We start from the raw sequence: 25,460 nt of genomic DNA, 5'->3' as shown, positions 1-25,460 counted from the left end.
ACAGTTTCCCACCTTGTATCTCTGACACTTGTCTTCTGCCTGCTGGATACTGACAGCTTTAGCTGTGGAGAACATGGCCATCTTGCTCTCTACATCATTCATCTGTTCAACCACTGTCTCTTTCTCTTGTTGGAAGGAGGTCCATAAAAACGCACACCTTAGAAAATTAAACAAATATTAGAATATGCATGATGTAAACTGTCATATATTACATGGATCCACACATACAAATATGCACAATAATGGACATTTGAATACATTAACACACACCTCTGTTGCACTTCTCTGTAAGCCTCCAGTTGCTGTTTGACTTCTGTATTTCTCAGTTGCATTGCCTCAACTTTTTCTCTGAGATCGCTCATCACTTCTGTGTCCACAAAATCCGCCAGCAGAGGCTCCCAAGTCCTTAACTCCTCTAAAACAGTGGTGAAGTTGTTTTCCTGGGCTGAAATTTCTTCCAGGTCTCGCATACAATCTGTCTGCTTCTCAAGCTCCACCCCCAGGCTGGCCCTCTGGAGGAAATCTGCAGCACAGTCCAGACATTTCTGCATGGACTGTAGAGATAAGTGGTGCCTCTGGACCAGGGAAAGAGCTTGATCCACAGCCAGCTAGAACATACAGAAGGTGGATTAATTAACTCCAGTTTTTGCTTCCTTCTACAAAAAAAAAAAAGCAGTTAGAAGTGCATGCCTAAATTAATACAACAAGCATAGTCCTGCCAGCAAAAAACATTAAAACTACACCTGCTGAGTCTGCTGATGTGTAAAAACTTCTTGTTTTAAAGCTTTACTTGAACTGTAATATGTAAAAGTGTTTTCATATTTTCTAATCTAATTTTGGAATTCAGGTTTTCAACCATCTTCTTCCCAAAATGTCAAAGGTCAAAAATTCTCCTCAGTGGGGAATGGAGTGAGTGCAATTCCCCCTTTTATTCTATAAAACCAGACTGATTAAAAAAGTCACTGCTATGTCACTGTAAATTTTACTTTTATTCAAATTATGGTATCTTTGGGATACACTATTAAACACTATGAATAGTTATAAATTAATGATCACTTCATGCCATTTCTAGAGCGGTCTGTTGAAGGTTTCAGCTTCTCTAAGCCTGTTAATATTGATAGTATGGGGAAAAGGAGATGGAAAAAAATATTCAGTAATTTCAAGCTATGAATGATGGATCATATTCCTGATAAGCTGAGGATCTAAACTTGGCTATGGGACTAATTTCCATTCTGGTTTCATGAGATTTTTATCAGTTATATGTAAAGGCACTGTGCAGTACAGGTATATCAGGAAAGAGCAGATGTGCAGAAAATGAGTTTAATTTCTGAAGAAAATAAACACATTACCTGTTTTTTGCTGATTTCTTGTTGAACTTCAGCCCCCAGCTTTGCCAGCTCCTGTAGTCTTTCTTCTACTTGGGCAGGAATAGTTTCCTTTCTACTATAAAATCTTTGCGTTTCTCTACTACACAAGGCATCTGTTACCCTCAATCTACTTTTCACTTCCTCTTCCATGATTTTCAGTTTCCGCACTTCCTCTTGTACCCTGTCAACTTTGACCTCTGAAAGGGTCAAGGGCTTCTCCAATGTGCCCTTCATTGTCCTCAACCATTCCAACATTTTCTCAGTCTCTCTTGTGAAATCTTCATTCTTGCTGACACTCTTTTCACTTTCTTCAACAAAACATTTTACATCAAACCGTAAAGACAGTAATGATTCAAGCTGCAGTGTAATTTCCTGAAAGGCAGCAGGATCAAACTTCAGACCGAGGCCTTTAATTTGTTGTTTACATTCTTCAGCCTGTGAATTGACACAATCAAGACTTTCAAGCAGCAAATAAAGACTTGTGATTTTATCCACGGTACCTAGTTCTGTGTCTGACTTAATTGTAACCAGTTTTTCTTTCACAGATTGTAACTCTGTGTCAAACTTTGCTAATACTCTGTTGTGCTCAACCAGTGTTTTCAATGAATCATCTAAGTGTTTAATTTTCTGATCATTTCTCCTTTTCAGTGCGTTCCCGAGACAGACCAGCTGCTGTGTCTCCTCAGCTCTGTATGTCTGGCCCATACTGAGAAACCCCTCATTTTTGCCATGAAGTTCTCTTACAGCAGGGCTTATATGGAATAAACTTTCATTTATATTTTTGTATTCATTGATTAGACGAGCAACTTCCTCCTCACTTATACTGATAGTCTGTTTCTCCAGATTGTCAAACTGCTCCTGAAGCTCCTCCAGTGCATTACGAGTAATATCAAAAAAAGTGCTGAACTCTTTTCTCTCCAGGATTATTTGTTGGACTCTGTCTTTTTTCTCTTTGGCTAGAGCTAGGATGCTGTTGTACTGTTGAGGCAGGGCATTAAGCCTCTCGTCTAAGTAGCAATGGTCAATCTCATTCAGAGTGGGGAGGATCTCCTGGCCTATTCTTTGGACTATAAGAAGGAGGTTCTCGTATTCTGATGCTTGTTCTAAGACGTTCTGAAAGTTAGACAGCTGTGTTTGCAACTCAGAGCTGTCGTCAATGTTGCTAAGATTGACTTCAGGGAAAGTGATGGCATCCGCTCGTCTCAACCAGTGGCAAGTCTTGTCCAAGTCAACCTGAAAGTATTTCCTGGAGGTCAAGGCTTTCTCTAAGTCTGCGAGACGCTGGGTGGTCCTCTGGAGGGCAGTTTCAAAGACTGCCTGTAGCTCCTCAAGTTTCGCCAGGGTTTCTGTTCTCTCTTTTTCTGTGGCATCTCTTTCCAGCTCTCGCCCTTGTACCCAGAGAGACGCCAGCTCCCTCTGGTAAACTCGTAAACCACTCTGGACCCCCCGACATGCAGCAGCCTGTTTGGCAAGGTCTTCAGGGAGAAGTGCTATGTGGTCATCTATCAAAGCTTTCCTCTCCTGTTGTTGTACCCAAGACAATGCTCTCCCCAGTCCTTGAAGGAACTGTGTCCGCTCTGTGAAGGCCTGGAGAAAGAATTGCATATATTAATTACAAATTTTCAGCTGTTTAAGAGAGAAATAGCATATTAGTAACAATTTTTGGTTATTTTAGATTTGTTTCTTGGACCACCTGGCTTCATTTTTCACCAGGCTGACTGATTAGAAGAAAGTTAGTTCCTATAGGACATAATTAAGTTTTCCTAGCATCCAATACAAAATTCCAGCTGTTTACCTTACTGAGGTACTTCCTCCTTTGGGCCACCCGAGCCCCCAGAGCCTCCACCTCAGTCTGGGCTTGCTCAACAAGCTCCTGCAGGCATCTCTTCTCACTCAGCCCCAGCCTGGAAGCCACAGCTTGCGCATCACTCACTGCCTGACCCAGCAGCTGCTGACGTGCCTCCAGCTCCACACACACACTCAGGTGGTCAAAAAGAAAACTCTGGGCCAGATCGGGGGGTGGGCTGGTTTTTAACGCAGAGGTAAGTGCAGGCCGTTGCTCCTCCACCCACTCCCGGGCATCCCTCAGCTGGGTTTCTACCCGTGCCATATCTTCTAGTGTCTGTGCGGAGTCCTGGATCTTCTGTTGAATCAGAGTTTCAAGTTGGGCCCAGCGCTGCTCCAAGTGACCCACCTGGTGATATGAAAAATACTGAATAAACCTGGGTAATGATTTAGTGATGGAGTCTACAAAATCTAAACAAAAATACTGTTACTACATTATACATTTACATTATAGGTGTCTCCATCTGATTATTTTTTTAGTAAGTAGGACGAATACATTGTTGCATTCATTTACTGTTCTCACCTGCTGCTTGACCAGCTCCTTGTCTAGTAGACTAAGTCGAGGTAGGATTGCCTGTCTCTGGTCCCTGAGTTCTTCTAGAGTTGCTCTCTGCTCCACCAGGTCACTGGACAGCTTCTTCAGAGCCTCTAGATGCTCACTTGTACTTTCTGTGTCTGCCCTGCATACACACAGACATGGGTTGAGGAATATCAGGTCCAATGCTTCGAACAGCAGAGGAAGTGTGTGTATATACTGTGAATACTGTTTATTGAGCCTTGTAAACATACAGGATACATCCTACATTCACTTGGAGATGAATGTACAGTATGTTTAAAAAAATCTCATTGAAAAAAGTAAAACACCCTCCACAGTAGAGCTTGTTACCTTGCAAGGTAGTCCCATTCCCTGGATACTTGGTGGAAAAGTTCCTCCACAGCGACCACACTCTCCTGGTATTCCCCACTTCGCTGCATATCCTCCCCTCGCTGGGCCTCCAGCTCTTCCGCCCGCTGGCTCAGCTCCATCCAGCTCCTCCTTAGTCTCCTTATCTCCTCCAGGGCAGGAGAGTCCTGTCCACCTGTCAGCCTACCAATGGCCTCATTCAAATGGGTTACCTCAGACTGCCTCTCCCTAATCTGCTGGAGGAACTCCTGCAGGAAAGATAGCAGACATTGGCAGTCACATTTAAAGGTTTGAGTTGATTTGCTTTGTTTAAAGGTTTTCTTAGACAAATTCCTTTTACGACAATACAGTGTTGCAGTAGAATAAACTTTTAAAACAAAAATCATTTATCATCAGCACATAAACCAAGCACAGACCTGTGCCTTGTCCAGCTGGTTCTGTGCAATCTTGGGCTCTAGCTCAGCAGGTCTCCTAATGAGGTTCTGAAGTTGCTGCTCTGTCTCTCTCAGTTGGACCTCCAGATCTGCCTTCTGCTCCTCGATGTCCCTCCAGCTGTCTGCTACCTCCTCACAAAGCAGCATACGCTCCTCAGTCTAGACATAAAATGACAATGGGAACTTTTTCAACGGCAAACATTTATGATCCAACATAACAACATGAGGGTCTGTTTCATTTCAAAGCTTCTTGCAGCCAACAGACCTGGAGTTTGACCTGCTGGATAGCTCCTGCGGTCTCCCTGACTCTCGGCACTGACAGATCGCAGGATGAGCACACAAGCTGGAGGTAGGTGCTGGCCTGTTCCTGGAGAGCCCGCTCCTGCTTCACCTGCCAAAAATAGTTAATGGTCCTATGATCTGTTCAGGACAAGCTGCAAATCTACATGTACTTTGCCCACATTTCCGTCCCCCATACATACATGTCAAGAGAACCATCCGTAACACTGCTATATGACAACCATGTTCATGAATCTATTAATTCAGAGATCTAGTCATTAATTCAAAGCGTAATAATATGTTTAAAACAAATTAAGACAATCAACTAATCAGTAACGTTGTCTACTGAGTCCTTGCAAAAATACCAAACACTTTGTTAAGGAGTAGTGGCTCACAGACCTGCTGTAGTGCCTCCTCCAGGCTGAGAGGTGGATGTGTAGGAGGCTCTGGTTCCTCTGAGACAGAGGTCAGCCAGTTCTGGCACTGCTGCAGTGTGTCTTGTAGACTCACATGTCTCTGTAACTCGTGGTCCAGACTCTGATATACCTACAAGTCACATGAGGAGAAATGAAAGTGCTATTTGTCTAAAATGTGACCATCATAAATCCAAATATTTAACGTTTAAGAAAATTAACCCAAAAATGATTTCATGAGATTACGGCCCTGAAACTCCTTCATACCAATTTAAGAAAGAAACTGAAACTAAGACAACATGTCATCTAACAACAGCAGTAAAATATACACATGCAATTACACAAATATGAAGCAAAAGAAACACTAAATGATACAGTAGGTAGAGAGAACAACGCTAGTCTGCATTGCTGTGAAGTCAGGAAAGCCAAACACAAAGACACATTAAATGATAAAACCCTGACAAGTAGGCAGTTTTGCAGCATTGTATTTGACAGGTGTTGAATGTGGAGGCGTCCATGCCCTCCAGGGGAGAGTGAAACAGCAAGGTCTGATTGACAGTGTTAATATGAGAGCCCGAAAGAGAGAATGAAGGGGGGCACGTATTGGCAAACTGCCCAGTGTATTTGGCAAAGGCTAGAAGGTTGGCATGGTGGCAAGTGGCAGGCAGGATATTAGAGCTGTGTTGTGCTGGGACACAGTTGGCAGCCACCGTAACACTGGAGGTGCAGTTGTAGAGAAGCCAGCAGCGTATTGGTAAAGTGTGGCTGGATCACACAATGCCAGATTGGATGTGCGAGTGGTGGTGGAGGTGGTGTCTTGGGAGGTGAGCTATGATGACAGAGTAGAGGTTGCCAAAATGACAGAGTGGTGCTGGATTAGAGGGCTCGCCAGATCTACTGAATAGTGGCGTGTGACCATTTTTGGCTCGGGCATGAAAAAGTGGAGCTGACAGGGGATATGCGGAGATTAATATGGGGAGATTGAGTTAGTGATTTTGGCTGGTGGGGTCCGTCTGAGCATGGCTGCTGTTGAGCTCCACTTTGGCAGCCTTAATTGGTCGTGCCCTCTACACTGGCAGTGAAGGACTGTCTTGAGAGACGGTTTAAGTGTCAGAATGGGTTAGGATTAAGTGGATGCCTTGGCTGTTGGAATATTAACAGCATTGATATGTCGACTGTGCATGTGTGTGTGGTCATATGCACAGCCTTGGATGCATGTGTAAATGTGCTTACATTATAAATGTGCAAAAACCATTTCAATGCTTCAAAGACAGGATACACATCTTTCTCTGCTTCCCATCCCTCTCTCCCTCCCTCTCCTCCTCCTTCTCACTCACTCTCTGTGCTGTGCTACAGATGGCAGAGTAGCTGTCTCTGGTGCCTTGCTGGTGAGCCTGGACCTGCTGTCTCAGCCTGCTCTGTACACGTTCACCGCAGCCTTGTACCAGGTGGTCTCCTTGCTCCTTAAGGCCTGCCAAGCGATCCTCAAAGCCCGCTATTTCCTCCATGATGGCCTGTGGAGGACAAAGTGACCAAGTGGGATGATGCTAGAGAATGGATGAGTCTGTCCACTGGTCAATGACACAGGAGGTCAAAACAGACTGACACCACACAATGTGGTGTCTCAGAGTATTAAACAGGCTTGAATGGATGACGGAAGATAAAATTTGAAGAAAAGGACAGTGGTTTTGTAGGACTTGGGCCCTCTGAGTTTCTAAATACAGTGTCTATTATAGATTTGGACTGACACTACAAAGAGACAACATTTAATGCTGAATTAAATTGAAATGTTTTCGTCATTACTATTGATATACCGTTAATTCATATGGTGTTATTTTATCAAAATTATTTTGAGGTCTATGCTTTGTGTCAAGTGGTTCTTTGCCTTTGCATCATCTGTTACAATCGTTAAACGTACAACTTGTGTCATGTGTTATCTTTACACAAAAGAGAGGAGTACTATAACCAATAACGTCATCTATTGTGTGTGCAGCGTAAATTACTCTTAACAAAATCACATTAACAACAAACAGGAATACAATGTTTTCAGTTGGCAGCAGAGCTGACACTAAAAATTATGAACTTCTTCGTATCTGTGCATTACAATAACCAGAACAGTTGGATAAGACCTTAAGGTTTGTTATATTTCCAGTAGAATGGCTTTAATCTGAGATCCTCCCATGGACAGTTTAACAAAAAACAATTAGGAATTGTTGAAATAATTAAATTTATAGGTATGGGTGCATGAGAGCACTTCATCCGTATCATATGCGACAAAGTCAGCAAACAACAACAAAAAAATCAAGTAATGTGATTGATCACCTTGTGCCTGGCGAGCTGTTGAGTGGCTGCCTCCAGGCTTCTGCCCACAGTGGGGTCAGGAGTCACCATCCTGCTGGACATCTGGAGCAGCCAGCGCTCCACTTCTTGGAGCTCATTGTGGTACGCTTCCTGTTCCTTCACCTGGCCTTCAAGGTTCTCCACATGAGCCTGGACCACATAATGAACACAAACACACACACAGACAAATTATACTGATTACAATCAGCCTATGCAACAAACCATTACGATCACACCTTACTGACACTGAGTTACATGCCCTTTCTCTTCGTCTGATTTACTTTAAAGATTAAAAATACTTTTTAAATGTCTCTTGTCGATATTAATAGTTACATGTATAATCAACAGGTGAAATTGTTAAAGGACCACATCCTGTGCTTCAATTAATCTGCAAAGTCCCCTCCATGGATAGAGCATTTCGATTTTCTTCTCTGTACATCATAAACAAATCATCTTAGCACAAGTTCTCACCATGGCTGTATTACACAGTTCAGTGTAGTCCTTTTGCAGTCTGTTCATTTTGTCTCTGATGGAGGGATAATGGACAGAGGCCAGCAGGGCGTCTCCCTTCTCCACCACCGACCTGATTGATCCATCATGGGACTGTACCATTTGCAACAGAGCCTGGAACACAAGGGACAGAGAGAATGACAATATGTAGTATTGATAGTATCCTCTATTGTAGAATAAACACCATCTTTAGTACATGTGAGTATGATAAGTGGAGTTACTCATGTCATGTTTTTTGCCTTTTTGTTTTATTATGCATGGCTAATTTACTGAAATAGATTCTACAACTGTATACTGCCAACCATTTCCAAAGCTTACCATAAACATTTATCAATATAAAAAGCAAATGTATACTTTGGAAAGTCGTCAACAGTTATGTAAAATACATTCAGTTTTGGAGTTAATGGGAAATGACACGCAAGGTCATATGTGTCCATTAAGCTAATAAAATTCAGTTAGGTCATTAAGCTATTTGGACCGACCAAAGTGCAAAATTACTGAGAGCAGCATTAATCAAATTCTCTGTCCGGCTTAATACTTCTGATTTCAATTTAAATGCAGTAAAAGACAAAGACAAAATTGCTGCTTTACCTTGTACTTGGCTAACTGTGCTCTCCGTTGATACAGTTCAGCCTTGGGCTCCACTGGGCTGCTGAGCAAAGCCCTGGTCTCCACCAGCCACTGGGCCTGAGCCTTGTAGCGATCCTGAAACTCCTTCGCTAGCAGTAATGCCCGCTCCAGGAAGCTGTGCTCCTGCCTCAACCCACCAGCCAGCTCCTCCAGCTGGGCAAGACGGGCCTCCACTTCCCCTCCTAAACTCTCTGCTCCAGCCTCGTCCAGGAAGCCTGCTGCCTGCTCTGCCCGCTCTCTCAGGGATTTTAGGAAACTGTGACCATGTTGGAGATCAGACTGGAGAGTCTGGGTGAAAGTGAGAGCAGAAACTTTGGGTTACAGAAGTAACGCCGGTTCTCTGATAACTTGAGTGAGGTATCTCACTATGGGGTATGCCCCTCTGCGTAGTCCTCAGAAGCCAAATACCATTACCCCCATTGGCTGGCAGTTGTGTATCATCCCTTTTGTAGGGAGAGGATGTCCCTTCTCTTGATGCAGTTGTCCCAACTGCCAGCCAATGGTGTTGGTGTAAAGGTAGTGGGCATCTTCGGATTACGCTGACGGGTGTACTCCATAGTGAGATACTGAGCGAATGTTTGAAAGAGAACACATATTCAGCATGGGTGCAGCTACAGTGTCATCACCATTACTTTCTACTGAATGACCTTGAACTAGGGCATTTTATAACTGCTGAGTTAAAGAAAGAGACAGTAAATGACTCTTTCTCTGTATTGGTGAACCTTAATTGTAGCAAATATGCTCTAAGATGAGGAAATACAACTATCAAAGTTGTCTTTGAGGTTAACATTCAATATCACAGTATCACTGATTCTTTGTCCTTCACCTCTAGTGCTGCCCCATTTACACGAACCTGCCTGGCAGAGTGTTTGAATGGCTTTGAACCCATCAGGTAGGCTGACACCTGCGTGGCAAGATGTGGAGATGACTGGGAGGTCATGGTGTGGAGAAACCACAGTGAATAATATGAAAGGAGGACCCAATTATAAGGACCCTTAACAGGCAGCAGTAGCCGCAGGGGTTTCCAGGGCAACCACAACACACCACACACACACATAGACCTCCACTCAATGGGACGCCATCTAGCTTTCATCATCAGTCTATTATTGCTTGAGTAGAGGGTAGCTTCACGCTGCAACAACCCTAGATCTCCAGCTATTGCTGTTGGTAATATAATATAACAAGACCTGTGTTTGTCTGCACACGTTTCCTGCTTAATGTGAAGCTCCAGGCATGTTCATCATTCCAATAACACAGCCCGTGTTCCTGCCTCATGACCTTAACAAGAGACACTCAATATATCTCAGTATCGCACAATTTTACTTATTAACGTGAGCTAAAACATGAAAATCTGTGGTAATTGTCCTTTGTAGTAGATTCAGTTAAGTCAGTAAGTGCTCTATACATAGTTTGTCAGAGGCTTTATTTGGTCCAAATGGTGCATTAAGATCCATGACCATTCAGCATCACATATTTCCTCCGAGAACAAAATTTGGTGACTGGACTTAAAAGACTTAAAATGACTTTCAGTTTGGTCTCACAACCTGCTTTAAGATTAAATCAGCTATTGATTGAAGAGTTGAAACCTGCTTAGTCTCATGTTATTGAATACTGCTAATGCTTTGATACAGTAGTAGACAGTACTATTGTCTGGTGAACATTATTTATGAGGTCCTGCACACAGTGAGCCCTTTATGCTGTAAACTGTCTTATACCAAGTTAGAACCAATAATTCATGTCAACGGTCTTGTGTATCCATTATATATCATGATCGCTAGTGATTCTGTTTCTTATTCTGCATCAGTTCTCAGGCTCCATTATCTACTGTAATACATCTAGTGTGGCACTGACAACCATTTCCATCAGTTACATTATCTACTGACAGAGGTAAGACATCACTAAGGTGAGTCTGTTTATTGGCTCTACTGTCATCGTGTCTGTGCTTTATTTCATTCTGCACTGGTGGAAATCTTGTTTAAATGGTAGAGAGCCATAACTGTTTAGTGATTTAAAGTAAATTAAGGCTTACTTCATAAGGCGTACTTCATTGTTCTAGTGACATTTATAGTGCCAGAGGCATATATTATTTATGATATGAAATAAAATTTTTTAGATGTAGCTATTCAGTTTTTACCTTCTGCAGTGTGTACATCAGAAAAAAACAGGGACTTGTGGAAAAATGCCCTTGAACATAAATGAAATGCCAGTAAATTAAAAACTAGGGGGTGGGTGGTTTTAAAAAGGCAGAAAGACCTTTTCTTTTTTCTTTTTTTCTTGTATATTACCCTGTTTACAATTTTAGTTAGGTTGTCAAACACCAATTACAGGCAATTTGTGGTAGCAAAATATTGGAGGATGAAAGTCTATCAATAAAAAATATGTTTCAAAAAAGAAATAAGAGGTTGTGAATTAAGGCACTATATAAGAAGAGTAAAACTGTGGAATGGGTGGAATTTTATTATATAAAATAAAACAAAACTACCAACTATGCCATTTCTTACCATGAGGTCACAGCACATTTCAAGCTGCATCATTGCCGTATGACCATGAACACAAACACACACACACACAAATCCAAGTAATGGCCCTTGACATAGCTATTGACTACTAGTCTTTGTGTCGATGCATAATCATCCCAGTTCACTGAACAGCCCACTGCAGGAGAATGAGTAAGTGGTGAAGCACTTGTGTATCATCTGCAGTGTTGGAAGGACACATGTCGTGACAGCATGTCTTCAGTCCCTATGCAGAGATGGAGCATCGATCCCAGACAGGGATTAGAGCAAAGCCCACACCAGATGACATATTGTAAATGTCTATGTGTGTCTGTAAATGGGTTTCTGGATGTGTGTGTGCGGGAGACAAATAAATATGAGATATAGTGATACTTACAGTAAGTGAAAAAAAATTGTAAAATCACAGAGGATTCACAGGATTTAGGGTTTGGTGCAGCTTGTTAGTTGGTACTTTGGATAGGTTTTGTGATATGAAATGAGTGCTGGAGGAGAGAACTGTGTCTGTGTGTGTGTGCGTGATGTGAAGCGGTAAAGGCACTGCATCAATTACAGTGTCTGTGCCAGCAGGCTCCTGACACCGGCGCTTCTTCATCCTCTGCCTCGCAGTGGGGGGTCTCACCGTGCTACTATGCTTGCTCTAAAGCGGCATCCGCTTTGTCTTCATAAAGAGCCGATCGATACTCACATACTCATCCAAGCCACTGCACACTTGATATGAACTATGTCAAGTAAACCATGGTGGTGATTTTCCTTTTATTGCCGTCTGTGCATGTTTCAGTGGGGCTATTTCCCAAGAATGTCCATTTGACAAAAAGAGCACAAAGAGGAACTGTTACAATTATGCCACAGTTTAGTATGCTGTGAAGTTCTCTTAGTCTTGAGCGCTAACCAAATATTATAGGTACACTGAATGCTTTACTAGCTCTAAAGATAGCCTTTGCATATTTTGCTGGCCAAGCGTACTGAAGCTGCCAAAGAAATCTGTACTCTTGATGTTACTAGCAGGTGCCGTATGTTGCTTGGCAGAAAACGAGATTGCAGAAGGACATTTTGCTGGCTTGGATATTGGACTCGGATGAATTTGAGCTCAAATGTTCCACTACAAACTGAAGTCTTGCTAACTCATCAGTTTGCCATGGTAATACCCAACATTTCTTGCAGCCTGTTCAGGGAAGCGTATTAAGCGCCGCACTGCACCTTATATCAAATTGCCTCTGAAAAATGAACTGTGGCCGTTAAATTTTAACCACCTAACCACATATGTAAATTCAGTAGAAACTCAGATTAATAGATAAATACCTCTAATTTCTTCATCTTTTTGTCCATGGCAAAGCGGTCCAGAGGTTCAGAACTGTCAGTTAATGCTGTGAAGCTTTTCTGAGTTGAACTGAGCCAGTCAGTGAAGGACATGCAGAGGTTTTCAGCCTCTTCTATACTCTTCAGCTCCTCCTGTAGCTGCTTGATGATGTCCTGAAAAATGATTGAATGAAAGGTCAGAAGTAAATTCCAACAAATATTGGATCTTCAAGGATGATATTAATACAGTACAAACATTTTTACAGTTATTGGACACTGCCCTCAAACTGAATTTAGTGCATTATGTTCTTTTTGCATGTTGTTTACATTAATATTGTAATGTGTGAAGACAATGACAGTGATATACTAAATGTGGTCATACTGGCAGTAGATCAGTAGATTAATGGCAAATATATAAATTGAATTTACTAATTAATTGAACATTTGGTACCCTACCTCACCCAAATACTATTTAATAGTATGACCATAAAGGTTAATAACCTTCAACAAACACTGCCTTCTTTTTATTTCTGAGGTCAGAATTGTTGGTAAGACTCTGGTCAAGGGAATATTCAGGAAACGTAGTCTTTATCTCTTTTTTTAAAGTATGTGATGTGCTCAGCAGTCTTAGGCCACCAAGGACTAAAAGCTCTCTGATCAGCCATCAAAACAGAAAATATCCGTTTCCCTCCTCCTCTTTCATCTGCTGAATGTCAATAGCTTCACTACAAGGTAGAGAGGGGCTTTATGTTTTTGATGCATTATCCACTTGACTGAGATTTTGAGTCAATAACACCATGAGGATGGAGAGGGATTCTTGCAGGTTTGACACATTATTCACTCAACTTGCAAATCCTGTGGTGAGAAGCTCCAATTAGCTGATAGTGCTGAGTGCACACCTTTTCTGACTAGACAGAGGTAACAGCTTCCCACCTCAAGCCCATATGGCCCCCACTTCACACAGTATAATTGCAAGAATCCATGGTATGAGAGGGATGTTATGTGCCTGTGTACATGAGTGTGGGTATGACTGTAAATATATTCATGCTTGAGTCAATTTTGAGAAGGGAAGGAAGGGGTGTGGGTATAACAGAGACAGAGAAACAAAGTACGGGAGTGAGGGGGATACACTCACAAACACGCACACTCAGATGTGTTACTAAGGGCGTAAAAATCAATGCAGTGCGGGCAAAGCTTTTCCACTCCTGGTGCCGGGTGTGAGATTGCCTTCTGTAGCGTTTAATTACAGCCTAAGCCCCAGACCAGAGGAGCCCCATTGATTTTCCTTTAGTCTCCCCCAGAGGAGCAGACAAATAGAGAGGCTGGATCTGAGTATACAGAACAACACAGGCTGGGCTCACAGGCATAACTCTCAAAGCTACTTCAATGGGGTGTTACAGAAACAGAGTCCAAAGACTCACTGGAGTAAATTCCATGGTGAGAGAGCATAACCATGTGTGAAAAGCCCACTGCGGGCAGAGACCCTGATGGCAATGCTCACGTATTCATATTTTTTCTATCTCTGCTTGAGACAGTAGAGTACAAAAGTGATCCAACTCAAGATGCCCGGTGGTCTTTACCAAGAAAATGTTTTGATGGACAGGAAATTTACTATTGCACATGTCTGGCAGCAAGGCAGTCTTCCTGGACACCAGATTCTTTGTTAAGTCCTAATATGATAATACATAAATTATTGTAGCATAGATGCTATCAAGGTTACGTATAACAGCTGATGAGTACTTTATTCAGAGTTTATACAACTGTGCTTACATATGTTGGTCTTAGTAATTTTAATTTGAGAAGAACTGGGTTTCTAGCATAGGAAGAAACAGCTGAACAGATGAAGAAAACACTTATCTAATGAAACTCAAACATCTACCAACATTCTCATTAGAAACATATTCCACATATGGCTACAATACGAGCCTACACTACACTACACTATTAATAGCCAAATGATCTCTGTTATTGGAAAAAAAATGCAAAAAATCTTGCATATCACAATTTCTCCATTTCAACTTGCTGTAAGCAAATTCATTTTCAGTCTGTAGCTCCCTGTGAAAAGTGCTTTGACAGATAAAGCAGGTCGTCCTTATGCATAAAAATATGAACATAAAAAACCTGATCTACATACAATTTTGTATTTTTCACCGAACCAACACACATATAAAGATATTCATTTCAAAACATGGAATTCATTGATTGAAAAAACAAATGCAGAAAATAACAAGGGAATATTCACTCAGGTATGACATATGAATCACTGAACAGCAGAGAGACTCTCTAACCTGTATGTTGAGCAGCAGTGAATGGTAGCGGGCAGTGAGCTGGGTGGCAGTCACACTAACACGACTACTGATGTAAGTTTCCTCCAAAACCTGCTGGGCCAGAGAGGAGAGGCCATCGACTTCTCCCTGCCGTGTGAGCACTGCCTGAAGACACCCCTGTTCACAAGGGACACAGAGAATTGTGTGAATTTGAATAGTAGTAAAATCTAGTCAAATTCATTCATGACTTAGTTGCCTAATTAGGTTTTTAAAAGCCAAAATGGCATACATATAATAAAGCATGTGAGAACAAGAAAACAGGAAATAACAAACAAGACATGAGGCCAAAGGGTCTCTATGTCTATGTGTGTGTGTGTGTATGTGTGTGTGTGTGTGTGTATATCCCTCTAAATGCAGGGAAGGAAAGTACTGAGACTGTCTGACATCCTGACACTGGCAGGAAGCATGCTCCAAAGGGAGGAGACCCAGTAGGACTGCTGTTTTTATTCAAATGCATGCTGTGAGTAGAGTCCATGTTCAGAGTTACAATATGAGTAAGAAAAGTGATATATGGTGCTGCGAGGCTACAGGATGTTTAATAACATTAATTCTGAAAGGCAAAATGATAGTTTTGGCTCAGATATTTTTGTAACTGAGTTTGGGTACATGAATTGGTACATTGTTTTAGGTTCTGCCTGGATGTGACAAAGGAGAAATCAAAGGCAGAACCAGGAGTTTTGATAGGATTCATTTAGAGCCACTGAAATTCAGTCATAGTTGATTTCGTGTAGGTTAGCTCTTTGCTACTTAAAGCTTAAAATTAGTATGAAGAAAAGGTGAGCTGCTTGTTATTGTTCTTCTTGTCAAAAATACTGAATTAAAGTAAATGTGTGATCTGCAGTGTAACCAGGTGTTACTGTTAAATTGGTGTTGTTACTGTATGTGAATACCAGTGAAAGAGAGAAGGATATTTCTAGAAAATATTACCAGAGACCAATATTAACAAGAGAAAGCAGGTTATCAAACTAGTCTTACAGTATTGACAGTTGCACAAAATATTAAGAGCACACGTCTCTCTCTGACCTGGAGTTTCTTTAACTGAGTCTCCTTGGTGGCTCTGTTTGACCTCCGATGACGCCTAAAGTTAGCCACCTTCTCCATCTCCTCCAGCCACTGGGCCAGGCTCAGAAACCTTTGACCCATCTGTCTCAGTCTGGCCAGTGTGGAGCTCAGCTGGGCCTGAGTTTCCTCCAGACGACCCTGGTAAGCCCCCCACTCCCGCTGAGCGGTGTCCAGGGCTCGGTCCTCAATCTGAGGTATACCCCACGGGATTACTCGCTCTCTGCTGGTCAGCACAGAGGAGAGCAAAGACTGGCCATTTGAACAGCGTTCCTGTAGGAGCTATGAGGAAAATATGAAGGTAAGAATAAAGAAACTGTGGCACTGAAGTGTTAAAAGTGGTTCAGCTGCTAAAAAGGTCAGGAGCCCAAGGCCTTGTTAAAAAAAAGCCCTTTTAGCCCTTACACAGGTAAAATGAGGGTTGTGTGTTTAAGACTGCACATCAATACATGAAAGCTTATACTTGAACACTCCCTGCTCAAACTTCACATTATCACTACCTGTAGCTGTTGCAGTGTCTTCTCCAGTGTATCCACAACGCCTTCTGGATGGGACAACGATGCCAGAGTGGCCTGTTCTTGCTCCAGCCAGTCCTCGAACACATGTAACCCCCGTTGATATTCCTGATGGACCAGCACCAGTCCTTTGGCCTTACTGACAGCATTCTGTAAAACAACAGGTTGGAGACATTACTGGATCAAAGGGGTGTGTCTGTCCAGTATCACAGAAGCAGTGGACAGTGGAGCTTGTTGAAAAGTGTTTTGCACAGGACATAATAATTAAGAGCCCTGTCTGAAAGCTGAGTTGAAAAAATGTTGCCTCAATACTGTGTTAAATGGTTTGAAACTGAAAAACTGAACTACATCTGAACATAATCTGTGAGCAGCAAAATATTTAATGTACTTTGTAGATGAAATGAATGTCTTTGTCTTTAAATCTGTAAACAACAAAGTAAAACGCATAATGAATTTTAAATTATCATTTGAGAAGTTCCTAAAATGTTCAACATACAGGTCGCACTCTCCAACAATTTGTAGGAATATAATTGAGATCTATGAAACAACATGAAGTAGGCGTTCAGAGAAAAATTTTCAAAACAATCATTTATTATTCAAAAGCCCTCAGAGGAAAAAAATGAAACCGTATGTTGTGGGTAAGAACCTTGGCCTTTTCTTTGAGGGCGTTGTATCTGCACTGCAGCTGCTGCACCTCCTGCTGGGTAGTGTAGTGCTCCGCCATATTGGACCCCTTTGTGGCAATGGTCTCCAAAGGACTACTGTGACTCAATACTTCTTCATAGAGAAGCTGGAGTGAAATAAGAACATACTCATTGTAGTACATCTAACTGGGAGACTCTGGGGTATAAATGTTCAGAATAAGACATGGATTAGAAAAGGTAAATGTCAATTAACTTAAAAAATATAAAATAAAAGTTTGTGTATACATTTTAAACACATTGCATCTTAATTTGCAGAAGGTTTAATAGATTTATATAGTTGTTAACAGGGCTAAAGTATTAAAGGAGAGCGAGTCACATCATCTTCTAAACACTTGCCATTGTTTGCTGATTTGTCTGATACATACATGTGGTTTGGGAAATCTTATTCTAGATATTTTCTAGAGTTTAAACTAGCCATTATTAACAAGATATTGTTTAATACCTTGGTCTTTCCCAGGTTAGCAGTCTTGTCTCTCATCTCAGAGTACTGCCTGTCTGAGCAGCTTAGCGTCTCCTCAACCCGGTCCATCCACAGCACAAACTGACCCACGTCCTCCTGATAGCTGGTCCACTGCGACAGAGCGCCCTCCAGCTGGCTGTTACATCAACACCGTCATGTTAACACACAGGAAACAACACACACACGCACACAAATACACACATAAATCATATGCAGACGTTTAAATCTGATTGTCTCTGTAACCTTTCAACTACATGATATCCATCAAGTGAAACTAGACAGTTCCCCGTCCTATTCATCATTTGACTGACAGATTGATCAGATTCAAGATCACAACCTTTTACACTGGATGGAGGCAGAAAGCAGGGAGTCCCATGAGTCTTTGAGGTCCTGGATCTGTTTGCGAATAACCGGGACCCCCTCGGCTGAAGTGTTTCTCTGAACTGCTTCTCCCCGTGTCAGCAGCATCTTTAGCTGGATCTCTCGCTCCTGACGGGCAGCTAGCAAGGCCTGCAAATAGAGGAAAATGATCAGCTGAAAAATATATATCTGAGGCCTAATCTGAGAACTTTGCTTTCTACAACATTAAGGGAATGCATCAGGGTTTTGATTAAAAAAAAAAAAGTGTACCCTAGACATAATTTGCTAAATTATTGCTCTGTCAAAATGCTGTTGTAGCTATAATCTTGACATAAAACTGCCATATTTTGCTCAAGTATATACTGTTTCAGTGTTAGATCTGCTACAAGACCAGCTTTTCTCACCTCTGAGACAATGATAATTTCATAAAATGACTATCACCAACACTTATGTTAATCTCTGAAAAACATGTGTGTATTCCTTTAAGGGATCCCAAACCCGTCTTGTCCGTCCTTACTTCCAGCTGTAACATCCTGTCCTCCAACACGCCCTTATCAGTGGTGGTGGAGATGCAAGTGCCGAGGACCCTCTGAGCTTCACACACCCAGTCCTGGAGCTCTTTAAGGCCCTGAGAGAATAGGCGGTGTTCCCCTACTATACGCTCAATCCTGGAAGCCTTGTCCTTTAGAGAGATCAGAGAACAGCACTGTAAACACACTCATTCAAGACCTACAGTGGCTCTGAGAAACAGGTTAACACTGAACTGAGGATTTAGAACAAAGTCTTTTCAGGTGTATAACCATATTGTCTTCATATATTTCTGTTTGTATTTGAAATTACAGTCTTTCCACACAGACGTCTCCAAAGACTTCCCCACCCCCGCATGTTTTTTGTTTGCAGTCATCATTCATACATCTTTAACATCTGTAACCGTAGAGTGGAGAAAAGCAGAGCTACAGTAACAATCTACAAGTGGCAATTCTAAACGATTTCATTCCTTGTTTCCAAGTCTGGCAGGGAAGAAGACCTAAAAATAGCGCTCCACCAGCTGGCCAGCAAAGTAAATAAACGCCATTCATCATCGTTGGGGCACTCTCATTGTCCTGAGGTAAGAGGAATGGTGCTTTGCGGTCAATGTAATGTTTTGTTCTATGCCATGTAAAATTAATCACAAGAGTGTGACCAATCTAATGAGAGTTTCAAAAAGGTCAGTTTCTCAAGCACTGGCACATTTCAGCTGTGGCATTTCAGAAGTGCTTTAGTGGATAAAGGTAAGCTACACAGCCTTGGCCTTTCTTATGTCTGATGAGGCTGCAACTGCGAGGACCTTTTGGAGGTGAAAGATAGATTACTGTGCTCAGGTAAATTACTCTGGATATCGAGACTTTCTTGGGAGCAATATTTTTTACCTGAGGCAAGCTGATTACAGCAACTGTGACTGATGTGCGACCGAGGAATAATGCATGACACAGCACATCACAGAGAGCAACAGTAAACAACATGGCTGGACAGAAGGCTCTGTAGTTTCCAAACAGTACATGAATCAAGCGGGGCATATTTCAGCATGCTGTACTATTTTTCAGACAGAAGCACAGATAAGTGGACAAGAAAGGGGGGCAGAGGGTAAACAGGGTGGGAGCAGTGTTACCTTGGTTAAGTTGCTGACAGCTAGGTATTGCGCTGACAGCTGGGATACTCGGTGGACGAAGCCCTTGCCGGCTGCCTGTCCCTCCCAGAGACGATGAGCTCTTTCCCTGAGACTGCTCAGTTCTGCCTCCCGACTGGCCATCTCCTCCAGCACACACTGGGCCAGTATGAAGGAGGAGTAGGAGGAGATGACGGTGGAAATGAAGTAATAGAGGTGAAGAAGCGATAGGATGTGGGTGAGCGCAGTTGAGAGTGCAGGGTTATATGTAGGTGACAGATGTAATGGAGCACAATGGAGAAGATAGTAGTGTGTGAGGCACCACAAAAATGTGAATCAAAATTTGACAAAATGAGAAGGACAAAAAGTAGAACAGGAGGCACAGAGGAGGGTTAATATGTCACAAGAACAGTCAGAGCAACAACAGCACATCAATATACACGGATAAAGACAGGGGATAAGAACATCATAAAAAAACAGCATCAGCAGTATTTCTCTTGATGTTCGTTTTTTAAAAGGAAATGCGGTTATTCAGTTAGACACCACAGCACAGACCAGGGTGAGGAGACAAGCCTGCATGTATTGTATTATACTTCAGGTGCTGAGGGAAGAAATGTAATTGCTTGCAGGGCCAGACAAAAGGCAACGTGGAGAAGTGCTACAGCGGGCGACAGAGTAAATACAAAAATAGCAACAACGATAAGGGCAGAGCTTTGAGATGGGCTTGATATATTTTTTTTCTCCTTTGTCAGTTTTATCTTTTTAACGCTCCGTGCCTCTCTTCCCTTTTTTGTCTCTGCCAGACATGGCAGAGGCTGTTATCGCATCCTGAAAAGGGCCTTTTAGCCACGCAGTGCTTCAGCTGTGACAGAAGGAGAATTAATTAGATTTCTGGACTTTTCCTCTGACTATTGTGTCAAGACGCTGCTCTATTTTGATCTAGTGGTGCTCGACAAATGTAATTAGGTCCTCCTCCTTTTCCCAGCTGATTTGAGATTGTACTTCAGGGATGTGTATCTGATGGAGAGCCACGACTATTTAGTGTTCTTGGAAAATCTACTTAATATTCAATTTATGGTGGAATGACAAGGTTTGAAGAGAGGAAATAAGAGAACTTCAGTGATAGCAGCTGAGAAAAGAAATGTAAGGAGCTCACTTGGTATGACATAATGTAATTTAACTGAAAAATGGATCAGTATGGATTAAAAAGGCCTGATATAAAACAAATCCTATTGCTACAGGAGTGTCCATAAAACACTGTAAAAATCCAAGAGGTGGCTCCATGAATAATAACAATAGTTGGAGTCATGTAATTTTAACAAAGCTGTGATATCCAGCTGAGGCTTGTGCACTGGCAATACTGTGTGGAATCACAAATCAACCAGTATAAGAACCCCACACAGAGTAGAGTCAGGCGTGACTGTATGAGCAGCAGGTCTTTTGTGCTCTAAAATACCTGTAGTTTGCTGAGCTCCTGTTTCTTGGCTGGGAGGTCGTGTAGCCGAGCACTGCTCTCCTGAACTCTGATCTCGGTGCTGTTCAGCCAGTCCTGCAGAGGCTCAGCACTGGCCTCAAACTCCGTCATCTGAGACTGCAAGTTCTGGAAATATAGTACATACAGTAACCCATCAGACACAGTGATAACAATTTATATACGAAGTGATTCTGCACAAATGGACACAACTCGGTTTAAAGAAGCAATTTCATGCTAAAGAGCAATTATTTATGGGTTTCACAACAAGTAAAATGAAACAAAATCAATTTAATGTGTGTATAATCGGGAAAATAAGCATAGAAACATGGACATACTGTATAAAAATACAAAGTCTGCATTCATGTTAAAATCCAAACCACACAGTTGATGTTTTAGTCCCTTTGAGATCCTGTTTTTCTTTTCAGAAGAGTCCTCGGTAAAGAAAGCCATACCAGACAAAAGTAAATGTTAACTGACCTTGAGTGCATCCTCCCTCATCTGTAGGTTATTCATCAGGCTCTTCCAGTCCTCTCTTGCGTTTGCCACTTTGGCCTTGATTCCCTCCACTCTGTCTTTGGACACCACAGCCATCAGCAGCTCCCCACTGGCTCCTACTGTACTCAGCCTGGCCTGGCCATGCTCCCTGTCACTCAAGAACTCCTGTGGGGATACACAGACAAAGACAAAGGAACTGTGACTATTTAACACAAACACACACACAAAAGGGAGGAGCGTGTGAAAGTGAAAGAAACTGACTGAATGACAATCCCCAACTTCTTTTTGTCTTCCGAGACGACTGATGGGCAACTGAAATCAATACGGTCATAGACTACATGGTCAACAGATTTTTCTTCGGTGTCCCAGAATCTCACCTTACACGGTCAAAACCAGTAATTAGATCAAATCATTACTAATTCCATATGCAAGGGCAGAAGGAGGGGCCTGACCCGGGGAGGCAATAACAGATAAGGAAAGTCAGTGAGCCTGAAATGTGTTGGTTTTTACATAGCTCCTCCGTACCCACCCACAGAAAACGTACACATACACACACGCATACACGGACACACACGCATACACACAAAACACCCCTCCCTCAGAGCTGAGCCGATGACAGTAGCGCAGCAGGGACCACTCCACCATCTGTGCAGTCAGCACATCACTTACACACACTGCAGCTCCAGTCTCCTCTCTCTCTCTCACACACACACACACACACACACACACACACACACACACACACACACACACATTTGGTAGAGTGTAGCCACACACAACCATAGAAAGTCTCTGTCGCTCTCCGTCTTTCAACATGTCTCTTTATCATCTCTCTCTTCTATGTTCATCCACTGTCTGTTTCACACTTACTACCACTCTCCCCCTGCCAGTGTAACTGTATACCATCAATTAAGCGTGACACAATGGATGCCTCTGCCCCTCCCACGCTGGCCCTCCTGGAGGTCAGCCATGTGGAAACATTGTTCCACATTCCTCACCAAGTCAATAATAAATAAAACATGACCGCCTCTGTATTCCTCTCTCCTCCACTGCCATATTCTCTATGACATTCCCTCTCATCCTCTAAGCTACACTAGAAACTTCTGAAGGAGCACATGCAAAAACTTCCCGTCTTTGACATCCGTTTGGAAAATGCAACAGTCTGCTCTTGTACTTTTGACATTCTGAACTTGCTTCTCTCCTCTTTGACTGTGTGCCTGCTGATAAAATAAATCAAGCACCACATGTACTACCCGCGCTGAATAACAATCTCAAACGCTGGAGTAAAATCAAGTTCTGTGCTTTATCAGTGTCTTACTGTTTAAGCTCAGCTCAAAGCAATAATGTCAATTCCTTGGTGGTAACGTAGTGGCGGACATGGTCAGGTGTCTGAGAGGTAATTAACTGTCTGGTGCAGAGATGTGGGGACGTCTACCTTAACCAACAAGCACCTGACTCTTAGCCAGGGCCCTGGGGTGCTTTAAACAGGCTGCCAGACTGTTACACCTGCCAGCCTCTCTGAGAAAGATGCAGACTTCTCAGAAAGAGAGACACACAGAGATATTTTGAAGAGAATGGCACAGAGACCCTGCTGTGGTGCTTTCTCTTATCCCTCCTGGCTATCTGCCCACTCCCACCATATCAAGCCTATGGCAGGTCCCGCCACTCCAACAAGCCCACCGGAGGACACTCAACAGTGGATATTTAAAAACAGAAATCCCTTTGAGCAATCTCCATTGAAAGCAGATTGATTCTTCATCTATTACATCATTTAACTTTTAGCAATTCCTTTTATGGTAGCAATCTTTGCTTAGTCTTCCTAATGCATTCCCAAACAGTTAAAAAGTAACCCTAGTTTGTAACTAACAATTGCAAATTTAGCGTGAACCCAAACGTCTATGGATTTAAATCTTAAATCCACACAAAAGTCAGTTGTAGTCCAAAGGTGAAATAAGACAAAAAGACTATTATGACATGAAGATTGTTGATTTCCTTCCCTCAACAGGCTAAAAAATTCTGGTTTATGCAAGTGACTAATTCACACTTCCCTAACTCCATTAACTGCAACTTCCTCTGAAACCATCACTGCTTCAGTGGAGCTAATTAATGGCCAGTAGAATACAACAGTATGGTCATTCTGGGTGGCAGTTCTGACATGCAAGTGTAAAATGTGTATTATCATCTATCCTGCAACCCCTTCAGCAGCATAAAGCTTGTTATTAAAAATGCTCTTTCTCAAAAGGCTGGAGCAGTGGCATTTTCATTCAAATAAATATCAATTCTACTACTTTCAATCCCTGAATAATAAGTAAAAATGTGATTCAGTCTGTGTATTTGCCATTTTCTGTCTGGTAGATTTATCCTTGTAAAAAGGAGGTGATGCATTTTATATTTCCAGCAAAAAGAACGATGCTTTTTAAAATTAACATAATCAAAACTGGATATGAGCGGTAATAGCTGAACAGGCAGAACAAAATGTGATTTCCAAGTGATATTTGTAGCATTCAGTGCAAAAACACCATAGTAAGAATTGCATATGGCCAATATTCACAGATTCCCACACTGTGAATAAAAGCTGAGTAAAAGATGTCTCTTACTTGGATTCTCTGCAGAGCGATGGAGGCCTCGGCGACACTCTGTGGCACATCGAAGCATTTGGCGGTGCTGATTTTGGCATTGACCAACCACTGCTGGAAGTCTCTCAGAGCTGCACGGAACCTCTGCTCCAACAAGCGCTCCTTATTTTGACACTCCCTGGATGCACGAAGACTGAGACTAGGGGGGGGGAGAGAAAAAAGAAGAAAAAAAAAGACGGACTTAGCACAGGTTGAAATCTACCCCGAGAAATGAACAAAGAAAGAAAGGGGTTAAAAACCGAGGAAGCGTCTGCCGTCTACCGCCCATGTGTTCATCAAAACAAAAGAGGATACATGTGCAGATGCTCAGATACTGTACATACTGTCCTCACATTGTGGACGAGACGGGGAAAGGGAAGCCTGAGAGATGAGCAGGAATGAGAAACTGGCAGGTGGAGAAATGGCAAAGTGGGTGAAGTGGAAGGAATGAGCGTTGGGGCAAAGCAGGAGAGTGGGGGATGGTGGTAAGGGGTGACTGCGTAGGAGGGGGTTGAGAGGCAACATATGAGTGGGGCAAGAGTTCACAGGGGTGACAAGATGGAGACAATGAGCAATGACAGGTTGATGCTGTAAGAAAAAGGGTGAGATGAAGGAGATATGGCGGGGAGGTGTGAGCGAGAGGATACAGTGAAGGGTGACGATACATTAAAGGGATAGTTTGACAGTTGGATTTATTGTATTTTTTCCCAACACCACATGCTGTGACTTTTTTTCTGTTGTCTATATATACTCCAGCATTCATAGCTTTGAAATGTGGAGTACAGCATCAATACAGGTATTTGAGGCAAAGTGACATTTGGTTTATAAAAGCTTTTAGTTATGGTGAATAAAATAACAAAACATGTTGAACAAAATAAACTTAAGAATCTAATAAGTCCTTCTTTAAACAACAGCTAAGATTTCTGGCAGAAAGAATAACTAAAGAAGGGAAGGAAGTAAATCCATAAACCATACACAAACTGTAATTCACATTTTAAGGTCAATAATCAGTGGTGCAGACCTGACAGCGGACAAGAACGTTGACATTAGATGACTGTTGAGCTGAGTTAAAGTTAACAATTGCAAATGTTAATGGCAGGTCTGTGACAGGACACATATTCCTGTCTCCTGCATGAATCTCCACACCCTTTCTTTCTGCCACACTACAGGGCATCCTTCTCACCGCATATGTTTGCATCAGATATAAAACATGAGGTGCAGAATTGTCTAATATGAGCATAATTTCTAGGGCAGCATAATGTATGGGTAAGT

At 42.2% G+C, this 25,460-nt stretch overlaps 1 protein-coding gene across 1 annotated transcript in view; it reads right to left on the bottom strand.

Moving 5' to 3' along the window:
- syne1a (spectrin repeat containing, nuclear envelope 1a) overlaps positions 1–25,460 on the bottom strand; it is a 144,537-nt gene that overhangs the window by 48,952 nt on the left and 70,125 nt on the right. Inside the window, exons 59-83 of the mRNA XM_044329976.1 lie at positions 24,171–24,348; positions 21,556–21,738; positions 21,061–21,204; positions 19,608–19,763; positions 18,477–18,641; positions 17,937–18,109; positions 17,582–17,735; positions 17,082–17,225; positions 16,421–16,585; positions 15,885–16,202; positions 14,823–14,978; positions 12,538–12,708; positions 8,684–9,010; positions 8,054–8,206; positions 7,565–7,732; positions 6,580–6,756; positions 5,229–5,375; positions 4,816–4,941; positions 4,533–4,709; positions 4,099–4,364; positions 3,736–3,892; positions 3,163–3,561; positions 1,350–2,954; positions 271–608; positions 13–157 (exon numbers count right to left, since the gene is read on the bottom strand). Coding sequence (XP_044185911.1) covers positions 13–157; positions 271–608; positions 1,350–2,954; positions 3,163–3,561; positions 3,736–3,892; positions 4,099–4,364; positions 4,533–4,709; positions 4,816–4,941; positions 5,229–5,375; positions 6,580–6,756; positions 7,565–7,732; positions 8,054–8,206; positions 8,684–9,010; positions 12,538–12,708; positions 14,823–14,978; positions 15,885–16,202; positions 16,421–16,585; positions 17,082–17,225; positions 17,582–17,735; positions 17,937–18,109; positions 18,477–18,641; positions 19,608–19,763; positions 21,061–21,204; positions 21,556–21,738; positions 24,171–24,348 — 6,292 coding nt within the window. The remainder of the gene's footprint in view (positions 1–12; positions 158–270; positions 609–1,349; positions 2,955–3,162; positions 3,562–3,735; positions 3,893–4,098; positions 4,365–4,532; positions 4,710–4,815; positions 4,942–5,228; positions 5,376–6,579; positions 6,757–7,564; positions 7,733–8,053; positions 8,207–8,683; positions 9,011–12,537; positions 12,709–14,822; positions 14,979–15,884; positions 16,203–16,420; positions 16,586–17,081; positions 17,226–17,581; positions 17,736–17,936; positions 18,110–18,476; positions 18,642–19,607; positions 19,764–21,060; positions 21,205–21,555; positions 21,739–24,170; positions 24,349–25,460) is intronic.

This window comes from Thunnus albacares, chromosome 16 (genome assembly GCF_914725855.1).
Source record: "Thunnus albacares chromosome 16, fThuAlb1.1, whole genome shotgun sequence".
Classification (NCBI taxonomy): Eukaryota; Metazoa; Chordata; class Actinopteri; order Scombriformes; family Scombridae; genus Thunnus; species Thunnus albacares.
This window is presented reverse-complemented; position numbering and strand designations above follow the sequence as displayed.